This window comes from Leuciscus leuciscus (assembly GCF_965113295.1).
Source record: "Leuciscus leuciscus genome assembly, chromosome: 25".
Classification (NCBI taxonomy): domain Eukaryota; kingdom Metazoa; phylum Chordata; class Actinopteri; order Cypriniformes; family Leuciscidae; genus Leuciscus; species Leuciscus leuciscus.
Genome location: NC_138724.1, coordinates 9,687,435 through 9,701,963, shown reverse-complemented (window position 1 = coordinate 9,701,963; position 14,529 = coordinate 9,687,435). Strand labels below are relative to the sequence as shown.

Below are 14,529 nucleotides of genomic sequence, written 5' to 3'. Positions count from 1 at the left end.
TATATTATATTATATTATATTATATTATATTATATTATATTATATTATATTATATTATATTATATTATATTATATTATATTATATTATATTATATTATATTATAAAGCTATGGAACAAATGTGTACAGCTTTTGTTTCCGGGGGACAGTCCTGTAGTGAACACTGGATGGTAGCAACTTCCTTTTCTATGCTTACTTATACCACATAATATGAACCTTCATTATACTATTTTACACTATTTTACTGTTGTCGTTATTTAACGAGAAATTTAAATATATTATAAATAGTAATAATAGGACACTGCAGTGAAACCGCAGGCGCGTGAGATGAAATGACAACGTCAACACTGCAGGTGAGTTTACATTAGCTTTAGCATATCATCATCAATATTTCAGTAAATATTATTTACTGAACATTGGCTGAACAAATAATCTGTAATTACTGGTCGTTCATAATTCACAGGGCGTTAGACAGTTGTAAACATGATACCAGAAATCGGCGGAGATAATTAAAGGGACATAACAAGCAACCATATTAAACACAATTTTAGATTCATATTATTTTATAACATTGAATTTAAGACTGAACTGCATTTTGCAGCGCTATCAAGCGAAATGTATTTGTAAATGTACAATGCATTAATGATTTTATTTTATTTTATGGCTGATGTAGATATATTACCAGTAACGTTAGGCCTTTCTATGTCAATCTATCGGTCTACAATTTAATGACAGCAAATCAAATGTGCACAGTACATGCAACTGCTGAAATTAAATAAGCAATCACACATATTTTCAATTTTCTTTACACAATATTTTCACTCCGAGAAAATAAGAATAAAGAACATATTTAATACCATTCTACAAAGCTGTCGGAAGGGTTCTCACACACTCTTGTCTATTTGGAAAAGAGCCAAATATAAAGGTAATACAGTTTAAGTTAGATGTACACAGAATTTCTGAAACTCAATATACACAGAAATCCTCCCAAAACATTTTGAAAAAAGAAATTGAGCATAAATTACAAGGCTATTATTATTATTTTTAACTGACACTTTGATGTCCCTTCCCAACACATTGATTTAAGACAAAATATGGACTAAGACAAAAAGTTGGGTGAGTATTGTTTCCAATGTATTTAAAATACCTGAATATCTTTAATGTTTCTGGCTTAGAATAGACTTTTAAGTGTCAAGTCAGGTCACCTTTATTTCTATAGCAGCTTCACAGTGATAAACAGGAAAATTATGCATTTCGGCTGAAGTCAGTTCAGTGTTGGTTCAGTTCCGTTGTAAAAGATCATCAATTATTAAACTAGTTAATTTCATTTATAAAGCAGTTCTGCAAAAAATGTCATGATCCAGCTCAGTTCAGTTCTCATACAACAGCGTCAGTACAGTCAGATCAATAATAATGTTGAATATTAAGTGTCTATCAGGTGACAGAATGGAGAAAAAACCTTGGGAGAAACCAGGCTCAGAAACCAGTTCTCCTCTGGGCTACGAACGAACATGGTGTGATAAGTGAGAATACTTCTTTACAAATGGGTCTGTCAGTATGGCTCCAGGAATAAAATGTTTCATTTGACCATTTTTGTATCCAAAACGTGATTATATTTGTCTGCAAATAGGAACGTCTGATAAACAAATGATGTTTAAACTAGGAGTTTGCCTAATTTCTCTCAATCAAAACAATTGCATAATTATAAAATTGTATATTAGACCCAAAAAATTGACCCACATGATATATATATATATATATATATATATATATATATATATATATATATATATATATATATTTTTTTTTTGAAATTTGAAAAGTGTATTTTTGAACTTTTATTTATTGTTTATGTACATAATTTGTTACATTTCTAGTTTCAACAGAATTTGTACAGTAAAGATAAGCAAGCCAGAGTTTTGTTTTGTTGGAAAAGAACAGTGCAAATACTATCTGGTCTTATAACCAATAAAAATGTGTAAAATGTACCACCTCTCACATTTAGCCTCACAAAGAGAAACTTGTCATCTTTGTTTACAGCCAACTGAATGTTTACAGCTTTTTTTTTTTTAGAACTTGACTCTTGCTTTAAATATTAACTGAAAATGTTAATTTGAACACCCTTCAAGAAATAATACATTTCTTAGAAAATATTTGATATAATTAGTTTTTCTCTAACCTGGAGAAAAAAACAAAATGAATCCACGGACCTCTGGTTGAATTGGCCTGGAATGACCGTTTATCAATAATATTTTGCTCTGTCATTTCACCGTGCCTTCAGTAACTCTATTTAAATCAGTAACTCTAAATGTCTTTTCTTGTTCAGAAAGCGATTGAGCTGGTGACTAAAGCCACAGAGGAGGACAAGGCCAAGAACTATGAGGAGGCGCTGAGACTCTACCAGCACGCCGTGGAGTATTTCCTGCACGCCATCAAATGTGAGTCGAGCTTATTGCTGAACTACATCTGATAGAATGTTATTCAAAATAAAATAAAAATTGACCCTGTTTATTCTCTAATAGACATTCCTGATCTTATTTTGCACAGTTAAAGGTGTAATAAGCAATTTCTGAGAAACACTGTTGATATTTGAATATCCAAACAAACACACCCCTCACTTCTTTTCTCCGCCCCCAAAATAACCAACATGCAATGCAACACAGTCTCCAACAGCAGCTCCAGACAAACAATGACACTCAAAGCTGTACTGTTACTATAGCTAACATTACAACTACAGTGTATCTTGTTTCTGTGAAACATACATGGCAAAATCAATGTTACTCACGTTTGAACAAGAAACAAAGTAACCTCTGAGTCCATTTTCCCGCTCTGTAACGTCTCTCCAGCGCTGGAAAGCTTTTCTTATATGAACGCGAGTCCTAAAGCTCTTGCCTGATCATAACCCTTCTTTTTCCAATAATTTTTTTAACCTTTTCTCTTTTTCTCAGTTATCTCTCTTTCTGCAGTCTTTCTACAAATGTCCTGCTTGAGCGTATTCGCCCCCGACTGCTGATTGGCTACGGGAGTGTTTTGGTGCTCCACAATTTTTTTTTCTCCTTTTTACACAGCCAGGACAATGTACAGACACAATATATTTTTTTCAGCACACACACTGAACAGACATCTAGCAAATATTTACAAAATTGTTTGTTTGGGTTTTGATTTAAGTTTTCAACAGCGTTTCACTTACTGCACCTTTAATTGGTGCACAATATATATTTTTTTAAAACAAGTCTCCGCTTCTGAAACACCTGGGCCTCGTGGGCCACTGTAATGTTGAATAGCAGATAATGAGAGATTTGAAAAATAAGTGTTACCATTTGGAAAGCAGATGCTGGTGTTGTTTCGAGACTCCTGCAAATCCACTGCAGTGCAAACTTATATCAAAAAGGCTTGTCAGGGGCATTCCATGTTTACTTAAGTCATACAACTATTTTCTTTCAGGCATTTATGGGGGTTTAAGTTTTTTGATGAAAGTTAGATCAAATTGTAATTACATTTTCTCAAGATTCTAAATGTGTAAATGTAGCATTTCTTACGAAAGATTTTAAGAGATGAGGCACCTTTGATCCGTTTGTGTCTCAGATGAAGCACACAGTGACAAGGCAAAGGAAAGCATACGTGGGAAGTGTATGCAGTATCTGGACCGAGCCGAGAAACTCAAGGACTACTTGAAAAACAAGGACAAACAGGGCAAGAAACCAGTGAAGGAAACACAGAGCAATGACAAGTACGCTTTCATTTATTATTTGTTCTGCTGGATGTTGTTGATGAATTGAGTATAGTGCATCGCTCACACTGATACTGTGTGTGTGTGTGTGTGTGTGTGTGTGTGTCTGTGTGCAGAAGTGACAGTGACAGCGAGGGAGAAAATCCAGAGAAAAAGAAACTCCAGGAGCATCTGATGGGTGAGTCTGTATGTCTTTTGTGTTTCATTTTTGTTAATGCAAAACAATACACACCTGCTGTTTGGTTAATGATCATAATGATGAAATGTTATTGACGTTTTCAGGCGCGATTGTGATGGAGAAGCCCAATGTGAGGTGGAATGATGTGGCCGGACTGGAGGGGGCAAAAGAAGCCCTGAAGGAAGCTGTCATTCTACCCATCAAATTTCCACACCTGTTCACAGGTCAGTCTTAGAAATCAAGAAAAATCGTAGAAATCTTAGCTTTATGTAGTGTTTTTATCAAGAGAGACTGAGGACAATTATAAACACACAGCTGTCTGTCTTGTATTAAATTATTTTTCATTTTAAATCAGAGGTCTTCAAATATGCAAAGTTAATTTCCTGCTTCAGCACACCCTTCTGTGGTTTTTTTAATCCTGAAGAGTTTGATTAGTGAGTTCAGGTGTGTTTGAATAGGGTTGGAGCTGAGATGTGCTGGACAGTGTCTGAATATGCCTGCTTCCAAACTGTAGAGTAAAAGTGAAACTGGCATGTGAAGGCCAAGTATTGATACTCATACCCATACTCTGAATTTGAGTAGTGAACAGACACACTGATCAAACTCTGGACACACACACCCGGAGCAGTGGGCAGCCATCTTTTGCTGTGGCGCCTGGGGAGCGATTGGGGTTTTGGTGCCTCAGTCACTTCCTGCTGATATTGAGAATCGAACCTTTAACCTTCCGGTTCCCAGTCTGACTCTATAACCATTAAGCCACGACTGCTGAAAAACAGTATGTGAGTCCAGTAGTATGTCCAAATTCAAAGAATTCACAAAACAGTAGGTGAACAATCCCAGAATGACCTACTACTTCTGGCGAGTTTCTGAAGTGTGCATTCGATGGACGTGTTACGGATTTGTGAATGGCAGTGAAGCGACACAACTGACGCTGTAGGTCACATGACAATGACAATATTGTGGATGTAGTGTCTAAATTTCATTCATACTCACATTCATGCTATATAGAACATATATTTTTAACGGTCGCAAAGTAAGTTTCAAACCAAATGTAGTACCTACTATACAGTGTGTTATTTCAGATGCAGCACGGGTCCCCAGGAGCAGTGTTGAAGACCTCAAAGTCCCCCTGTTTTATCCCTTAAACTCATCTTTGATCATCAAAATGACAAAAAAAAAAAAAAAAATCCTGTGAAAATCTCAGTCTGCCTTCTAACAATCATCAGAAACGCTTTGAACAATGTCAGTGGAGAAAGGCATATAGTTCATCATAACATTGTAATATACATCATACACCCGCTATATTACTGAATCTACCCGATTTTTCACATCAACAGAAAAATACACCGGGATAAACTGCTTCTCTTGAGACTCCACTGCTTCAGAGAATAGTAATGATATGCTAAAGCCCACCGGCATGTTGATCTGATTGATTTACAAGGTATTTTGTGACGTCAGAAACACCAGCTATTTCAAACCACGCCTTTGGTTCACTGCAGTTTAAAAGAGAAAATACTCAGCAGTGATGTTGACTTCTGAATTTGGTTTGTCTTGAAGCATATTGCATATTAAAAACACCACATAGACATATAAACAACATTTAAGAACTTGATTTTCACCACAGGGGGACTTTAAATGGTTCTGTTTCTGTTGGCACACATATGTACACTACCATTCAAATATTTGGGGTCAGTCAAAAGATTTTTTGAAATAAATAAAAATAAATTCTTATTAAACAAGGATGAAGGATGTCAGTGAAGACCTGTAAAAGGAACAGGAATAAATAACATTTTCCTAAGTTAAATATTAAATAAAAAAACAGTTTTTACTGTATAAGCATAAAAGAATAAGAGACTCTTTAATTTCAAAAACATGAAAAAATCCTTTGTTTCTTATAAATAATCTGTTATAAATTAATGTTTTTTTTTGTTGTTGTTTTTTTACCTTGATGTCCTTATGTCATTTTTAAGCTCATTCTTTTAATGATTCAAGATGCTGTTTTTTAAATGATTTTAAAGACTATAATCTGTGTGTACATTGTGATGCAGGCAAGCGCACCCCGTGGAGGGGCATTCTCCTGTTTGGGCCGCCCGGCACAGGGAAGTCTTATCTGGCCAAAGCTGTCGCCACCGAGGCCAATAACTCCACCTTCTTCTCTGTGTCTTCATCTGATCTCATGTCGAAGTGGCTCGGCGAGAGTGAGAAGTGAGGTTCAGTCTCTGCTCTCTTTGCTGACCGACTGCATGAGGTGCAGGACTCTCTGAATGATGTATTTTGTCTTCCAGACTGGTGAAGAATCTGTTTGATCTGGCTCGCCAGCATAAGCCCTCCATCATCTTCATCGATGAGGTGGATTCTCTCTGTGGATCCAGAAATGAGAATGAAAGTGAAGCCGCTCGGAGGATCAAGACGGAGTTCCTGGTGCAGATGCAGGGTGAGAAACACTCGATGGGAGTTTGTGAGCTCTCACAACACCAATTACAATATTACTGTTGCTGGAGCATCTACATCGTAATACAGACACCGTAGATCGACACCAAACCCTTACAACTGTCAAATCATGTATAATGTGTTAGCATTCTTAATATATTCTGCAGTATATAGTAAATGTATACCATAGTAAAGAAAATTATAAAATATATATTTTTGCATCACAGGGGTCTTGTAAATTTTTTAATTTCAAAGGACTTCTCGATTTTTTTTATTTAAAAATAAAAAGGGTTAAATGTAGTAATAACATAGTAAAACACAGGGTTACACTTTACTTTAAGGTGTCATTGTTAAAGTGTAATTTTATATTTCAGTATTGAGTAATATTACGCAACTACATGTACTTACTGTAGGGTTAGGGTAGGATTATGATTTGGTTGAGGATTAGTTGCATGTAATTATGCATAATTTACTGTTGTTACTATGGTTAGTACATGTAACATAACAAGGACACTGTAAAATAAAGTGTTACCCACGGTAGCATTCAAAACTTAGACATTTTTGCACATTCACTAATTAATAAGAAGAGACTGATCAGATACAATATAGTTTTAGTTGAACAATTAAACTATAGTTGAACAAAAGGTGTATAAAGGTTTTTAATGTAGTAGGAGGGTTAAGTACTTAGCGAATACATTTTAAGCAAAAAAAAAATAAAAAATAATAATTGACCCACATACAGAATGTTGCAGGATTTCCTCATAATTTGCTATAAACTCAACTGTCTTGACATTGTGTAATGGTTTGCTGGCGTCTCTCTTTGGCAGGTGTTGGTAATAGCAGTGATGGGATATTAGTTCTCGGTGCAACTAACATTCCCTGGGTCCTTGACGCTGCTATTCGCAGGAGGTCAGTGTAATGAATGTAAAAACAAAGATCATGTTTTACACCAGTCTTTAATCTGCACTCCCCATGGTGTATGCAGGTTTGAGAAGCGCATCTACATCCCCCTCCCCGAGGAGCCTGCGAGGTCGGCCATGTTCCGCTTGCATCTGGGCAACACTCCTCACAGTCTGACCGAGGCAGACCTGCGGCAGCTGGCGCGCAAAACAGACGGATATTCTGGAGCCGATATAAGCGTCATAGTACGAGATGCTCTCATGCAGCCGGTCAGGAAAGTGCAGTCCGCCACGCACTTCAAAAAGGTAACCACAGTTATCAGCCGTTTCATCAAGTTCATCAGTTATGAAATAAATTAGTTTCAGCTTGGGGTGCAATAGATCGCAGTTGACTGCTAAGTTTAACCATCAGTGAGTGAAAGTTAATCATTTGGATGCATTTTGTCTTGCCAATTTACACATTCAAACAGTTTTAAACACGGAAGATGAGGCAAAAATTGGGACTCGCGCCGTTATCTGTGCGCACAGCCACGCAGAGAGAGAGCGAGAGATTGTTACACCATTTATTTAAATTTAAGTAGTTATAATATTTTCTTCTATTATTTTTATGTTTGTTTTATTATTATTCTATGTTCCAAGCTTTGTCAATATTGTATTATTTACAGTCATGCCAATAAAACACTTTTGAATTGAATTGAATTGAATTGAATTGAGAGCTGCATTTCAGATAAGCGCTCACACTGAATCGATTCCTCTTTCTCGTTTCCTTGCACTTGAATGGACACACGCTCAAAATACCCGTCTCGGCAAGTAATCTCTCGGTTATGTCATAAGTGAACAGCTGGGAAAGAAACCGGATGTTTGTCAGTTTATTCGGTCTTAAAGTGAAGCCTAATATTCCTGCTGATGTCTGTCATTAATTTTAATAAAACAACAAAATACAGCTTTAACAAAGATGAACCTGCATTTAATTTCTAACAACAAATGGTGTTATTTTACGTTTAGGATTAATTATTAATTTCTGTACCTGAACACTACTGTTAGACTTTTGTAACTTGTTTTTATTTAGTATTCATCTCTCCTTGTAATTTGTGTATTTGTTCTTATTTTAACACTGTTCACTTGTCTTTAATAATGTTTGAACTTTATCAGTTAGGCTAGCAGTTTTTGATGTGGTATTGAAGTACTTCAAGTGAGCTTAAAAGGAATTCAAAAAAATTCCTTAAAAAAAAAAAAATTATATATATATCTATATCTATATTTTATTTGTATTTATTTTTTTACAGTATTTTTTTTTTTTTTTTTGCTGACCCGAAAAATGATCCGATCCGTGGCTCAAAAACCGTAAATGATCCGAACCGTGAGTTTTGTGATCAGTTGCACCACCAGTTCCAGCTATAAGCAGCTCTATTATGCTACTCAGTTCAAATCAGTGTTGTTTGCTATAAATGTTGTTTGCTCCTCCTCCATTGAAAACTGTCAATGTTGCATTATAAAACGACTTCAAAGGCAGCTCTGCAGAAGACATCATCATCCATTCAGTTCCGTTCAAAATTAATTCAACGGATACAATGAGAAGAACTGATGCAAAAGGATGATTGAATTGTACATTAGAGATACAGTAGCTTTCTATTGCGTATCTGGTCTGAGACCGCTAATGAATTAATAACACATGCAATGCTATGCGTTATTACATGCATTAGAGGGGAAAATGACTAACTAAAAGACATAATTAGCGTGTGGCTTTTAAATGAAATGTTAAATCTTTAACATCAAACTCAATGTTCTAGAACTGTAGTTTTAGGTTATTTTGCTGTCTTTGCTCATCAGGTGCGAGGGCCATCTCGCAGTAACAGCTCTCTGATGGTGGATGATCTCCTGACCCCGTGTTCTCCCGGTGACCCTGAGGCCATAGAGATGACCTGGATGGATGTACCAAGTGACAAACTACTGGAGCCCATAGTATGCATGGTGAGATCAGTCTCTGAACTCAAGTCTGGTCTACATAGCACATTATAAGTACTAATTATTTCACACATATATCACCATAGAAATTAAGGATGCACCGAAAGGAGAATGCTGCTTTTGTATAATTGTATTAATATTAGACTTGAAATTCAATAATTTTAATGATACTGAATTTAAAAAGTACAAGCCAATAAAAAAGGACAGTGTGTTAAAAGTAACACACTAAAATTGGACAGAAAATATAGTAACTCTTTCCCCGCCAGCGTTTAAAAAAAAAGTTGCCACCCACCACCAGCGTTTTTGGCCATTTTCACAAAAATTTCATGGCCCACAGAATATTTTGTTGTATGAATATATGAACATGCAATATATCAAAAGAAAGAACAGAACCTTTTCTTTTTAAACTAACAATTTTTTGTCTAGCTTCATGCATTCTTTTTTATCAACACTTGAAAAAACAGCAACATTTTGAGCAAAAAGCGAAGAAAATCACGTTTCTGTCAAAGACTACATCCAGATAGGATTCAGAACGATGATCAAAACACAGATGGAGTAGATCGAGTCCATCAACACCCCTAAGCTTAACAATCTTGTAGCTCGTCCTGGGTCAACATTTCATTGTCACATTAGCCAGTTTTGATTTACATGCTGTTTAATGTTGATGATCATGTTATTTTACATATGCATATGATTACATATGATATCGCTCGTTTCTGCTTCTTCTTCGCATGTGTTTTGATCTGGAGATTCAGTACTTATTCAGAAGATATGTAATAGCGCCCCCTACCATATAACACAGAAAACCGGTAAATTCTGTCAATGGCGGGGAAAGAGTTAATATTAAATATCAATATATTATTCTTTATTCAGTTCTATGCAACAGAATCAGATTTAACATTTTTTTTATAATTTTTTATTATCCAAACGTATAGTCCTATTATTATCCAAGCATGTGAGCAGTGCGTAGCGGATGAGTGAACGAGAGGGTAGCGTCATTTCACCAGTGTTGCCCAGCACGGCTACACACACACACACACACACACACACACACACACACACACACACACACACACACACACACACACACACACACACACACACACACACACACACACACACACACACACACACACACACACACACACACACACCATATTACAACACAGTAGGGCTACTGCAAACAGAAACAAGTCTACTACTACATAGATATTTCATGTTGGCATGTTATTTGAGCAGACTTTGCTTTTCTGATAAGCATGAGCGGCACATGAGTGGAGCTTCGCATGGGGACCGTGAGCAACTGGGCTGAGCGCATGTGCATAGAGCAGAATATTGAGCGGAGCGTCACGCTAGTAACCACTAGCGCTGAACACTGAGGGGCGACGTATATTTAAACAACTGTGAACTGTGAAAGATCTCTGACTACAGGCGTGCGATATGTATTGTCTACAATAGTATTGTAATTGTGTGTGAAACTGTATCATATAAATATGTATCATTTAAAAAATACTAATAATAATTTCATGTTTTAAAGTGCCCCTATTATGCTATTTTAAAGGTTCCTAATTTGGTTTTGAAGGTCTCCTATAGGTTTACATTCATCCAAGGTCAAAAAACCCTTTCATTTTCTTGTAATATACATTGTAGCATCATTTCTTTTCTCACAGTGCCTGAAACACCTTAACGTCTCTCTAAACCCCTCCTTTCCGAGAGCCTGCTCTGCTCTGATTGGTCAGATGGCCCAGTCTGTTGTGATTGGTCGACCGCTTCAGAAACGAAACGATGATTACATATCTGAACTTCTGCTCTTCCTCAGCACTAGATACACAGCGATACGAACAGTAATGATGGTGTCGGTTTAACCGGATCAAATTGCACCAGAGTCTTATTCTTTGGAAGTGCATACAAAGTGGATTTGCTTTCACAGTGCAGAAAAACTGCGTTTTCTCGACATGATGAAAACACGAATCAAACTTTTCCAGGCCTCAGCTACAACTACAGTGTGAACTTCTCACACTGTCAAAGTAGTTCACGGGCAGCCAGTGTAGACCATAGGCAGACATTATGCAAATCTTGTACAAACCTGGCTTTGTGCAGGAAGTTACTGAAGACTGTTAGAATCACTGATGTTTCTGGTTTTCAGAGTCAAGTCAAGTCAAGTTTATTTGTATAGCGCTTTTCACAATACAGATTGTATCAAAGCAGCTTCACAGTATTAAATTAAAATAATACAACAAAGTTTGTTTCAAGAGGAATTTATTGATTGATAAAATTAAATTAAATATCCCCAAAATATCCCCAACTGAGCAAGCCAAAGGCAACAGTGGCAAGGAACCGTAAAACTCCATCAAGTGACCTAATGGTGTCCTAAAACTCCATCAGGTGACCTAATGGAGAAAAAAAACTTTGGGAGAACCCAGGCTCAGTCGGGGGCCAGTTCTCCTCTGGCATTTATGAGCTAGAGGCCGGATTGTAGTTTGAACTGTAGGATTATATGAATGCCTGGCTGAAGAGATGCGACTTTAATCTAGTTTTAAACTGGGAGAGCGAATCTGAGCAACGAACAGCATCAGGAAGACTATTCCAGAGTTTTGGAGCCAAATGTGAAAATGCTCTCCCTCCTTTGGTGGTTCTGGATATCCTAGGTATGACCAAAAGCCTTGAATTTAGTGATCTTAAAGAGCGCGATGGATTATAGGGCGATAGAAGATCCGTTAAATAGACTGGAGCTAAGCCGTTTAGGGCTTTATAAGTCAGTAGCAATACCTTATAATTAATACGGAGCTTTATAGGTAACCAATGCAGTGATGATAAAATCGGTGTTATATGATCATATTTTCTTGATCTCGTAAGAACTCTAGCGGCGGCATTTTGGACTAACTGTAGCTTGTTTATTGAGGATGCAGGACAACCAGCTAATAAAGCATTACAGTAATCCAGTCTCGAGGTCATGAATGCATGAACTAACTTTTCTGCATCAGAAACTGATAGCATATTACGTAGCTTAGCAATGTTTCTAAGGTGGAAAAAGGCTGTTTTTGTAACATATGAAATATGATTTTCAAACGACAGGTTGCAATCGAGTATAACACCCAGGTCTTTTACTGTAGAGGATAAAGTAACAGGACATCCTATGATGTTAAAGTTGTATTGTGCGAGGTTTTGTGGGCGGTTTTTTGAACCCATAAGTATTACCTCTGTCTTGTCTGGATTTAATAAAAGAAAATTACGCGTCATCCAATCTAATTTTCAGAATCAGTTCAGTCAGACAATAACTCCATTTATCTGCATTTTGATCTTTGAAGACCTTTTACATTCACACACAACTATATTAAACAGCTATAAGGTAACATAAAAAAAAACATTATAGGTGTATTTTAAAATTCAAAGTTTTGTGTTTAAAACTTTAATCTCATAGCATTATTTATGCAATTGTAAAGGAAGTGTAAATACATCTAAAAGCCTTATATTCATCTTCTGTGCCACTTCAGCAATGTGAAAATACTTGTGTAAAGAACTTGTAGATTAAATGTAAGAATTTGACATAAAAGATGATACATCTAATAAAGTGGCCTTTATAAAGGTGAAAATGCCCCTGGAACTCAGTTTAAGGTGGCAAATACATGGCTAATTTATATACATGTGCATGTGCTGTTGTGTAACGCAGTCTGTGTGTGTGTTTGTAGTCTGACATGCTGCGCTCTCTGGCCACCACACGCCCCACCGTCAACAAAGAAGACCTGCTGAAGGTGAAGAAGTTCACAGAGGATTTTGGACAGGAGGGCTGAACCACCACATGCTTTCAGTTCAAACATCGATTCATATGTAGCTGTCCCAACTCAACCAGGACAACCACTGTAAACTGAACAGCAGGAGCATGTGATCTAACATCTCTAATCGCCCAACACTACATTCATCAGTTTAATGTTAATCCAGAAGCATGAAGCTTGCTGTAAATTGTTTTATGTTTACATTGACATGATCAAATTTGTTGAAGCGTTCATTTGTATGAAGTTGTTTTGCCTGTCTGCCCTTTATTTCGAGCGGGCTTCAACATTTCAGCTCTCACTGCTGAGTATTTATTTTAATTTATTCTCAATACTTTGGATTGTTTTGAGCTTTATCAGTATCTATTTTGTCCAGCTCAGTATTGCAGCACTTTAATTTATGAACGCGGTCTGGGTTAATGCCTGGGTCACTTTCACCCCTGAATTAAAAGGAAGGACATGTATTATTTATGCTGATGATTTTTATCTCTGCATATAGAACTTTAAATTTGCTTTATGAAGTGACATATGTATTCCAGATTTTTTCCCCTTTTGTCTCTGGGGTGAATATATTTGCTCTGGCCATGTGTTTGACAGCCTCACCATCAACATTTCATTGTGTGTTATTGATAGCTGTCACTCATTCTGAAGAAAACCACGCTGACCTGACCTGATAAAACATGACTTTTAAAACAATGTGTGCAGCTGTATTTACTTTAACCAATCCAATCTGCTTAAAATGGATAAACTTGTCTTCTAACAATAGTTGTTACATTAACAATTTTGATTTAATCAAAGGATAATTTTCTCTGAACATGCTGTGTATGTTTTCAGAAAGGGAACATAAAATGTTTCGGAAAAATGTAGAATGCTGTGAAGTGAATATACAAGAATTAAAGGGTTAGTTCACCCCAAAATTGAAATTCTGCTATAATTCTTTCTCTCATGATGTTCTAAACCCATAAGCCTTTGGCTAATCTTCTAAACAAAAATGAAGATATTTTTCATGAAACCTGAAGTCGGAAATTTCCGTCCCTTCTAATGAAAGTCCAGGTAACCAAAACTAGAAAGATCCAAAACGCTTATAAAGGTGTCGTAAAACGAATCCATATAAATCAAGTGATTTAATCCAAGTCTTGTGAAGAGATATGACTGATGTATATGATGAACATTTAATTTAGGCTTTAATTCCTGATGATCAAATGTTGTGCTGTTTATTAATAAATGTTTTTGGAGCTGTAAACTCAAGTGTGCGAACATTACTCTTTTTATTCTTATTTACATACACACGCATACATAGAGCACATTAAACATGAAGCTTGTGTGTGCAATGAAAACCAATGAGGTTTGTTCTAATGTATGAAGCACGCACATTTCACATTTGTGTGGTAATCATTTTTTTAAAATGATTAATAAATGCTTAAATTAAACTATATCTGTTCATCATAACTTCAACATATGATTATGTTCATATGTATACGTTTTACAATTAAGCTTTCAGGATCTTTCAAGTTTTGGTTCCCTGGACACGAAATGGAACGACAGAATATATGTTCTG

At 36.3% G+C, this 14,529-nt stretch overlaps 1 protein-coding gene across 2 annotated transcripts; it reads left to right on the top strand.

The window, feature by feature from the left end:
- Positions 1–137: 137 nt before the first annotated feature.
- vps4a (vacuolar protein sorting 4 homolog A) lies at positions 138–14,214 on the top strand. Of its 2 annotated transcripts, none has more exons than XM_082160487.1 (11): positions 138–352; positions 2,326–2,437; positions 3,585–3,729; positions 3,846–3,907; positions 4,012–4,131; positions 5,956–6,112; positions 6,193–6,341; positions 7,165–7,246; positions 7,323–7,542; positions 9,067–9,207; positions 12,891–14,214. In XM_082160487.1, the coding sequence occupies exons 1-11, from the start codon at positions 332–334 to the stop codon at positions 12,990–12,992; spliced, it is 1,311 nt and encodes a 436-aa protein (XP_082016613.1). In that variant the 5' UTR covers positions 138–331; the 3' UTR covers positions 12,993–14,214. The 2 variants fall into 2 exon arrangements, with proteins under 2 accessions (XP_082016613.1, XP_082016614.1); XM_082160488.1 differs by lacking the exon at positions 138–352 and adding an exon at positions 370–1,522.
- The last annotated feature ends 315 nt before the right edge of the window (positions 14,215–14,529 follow it).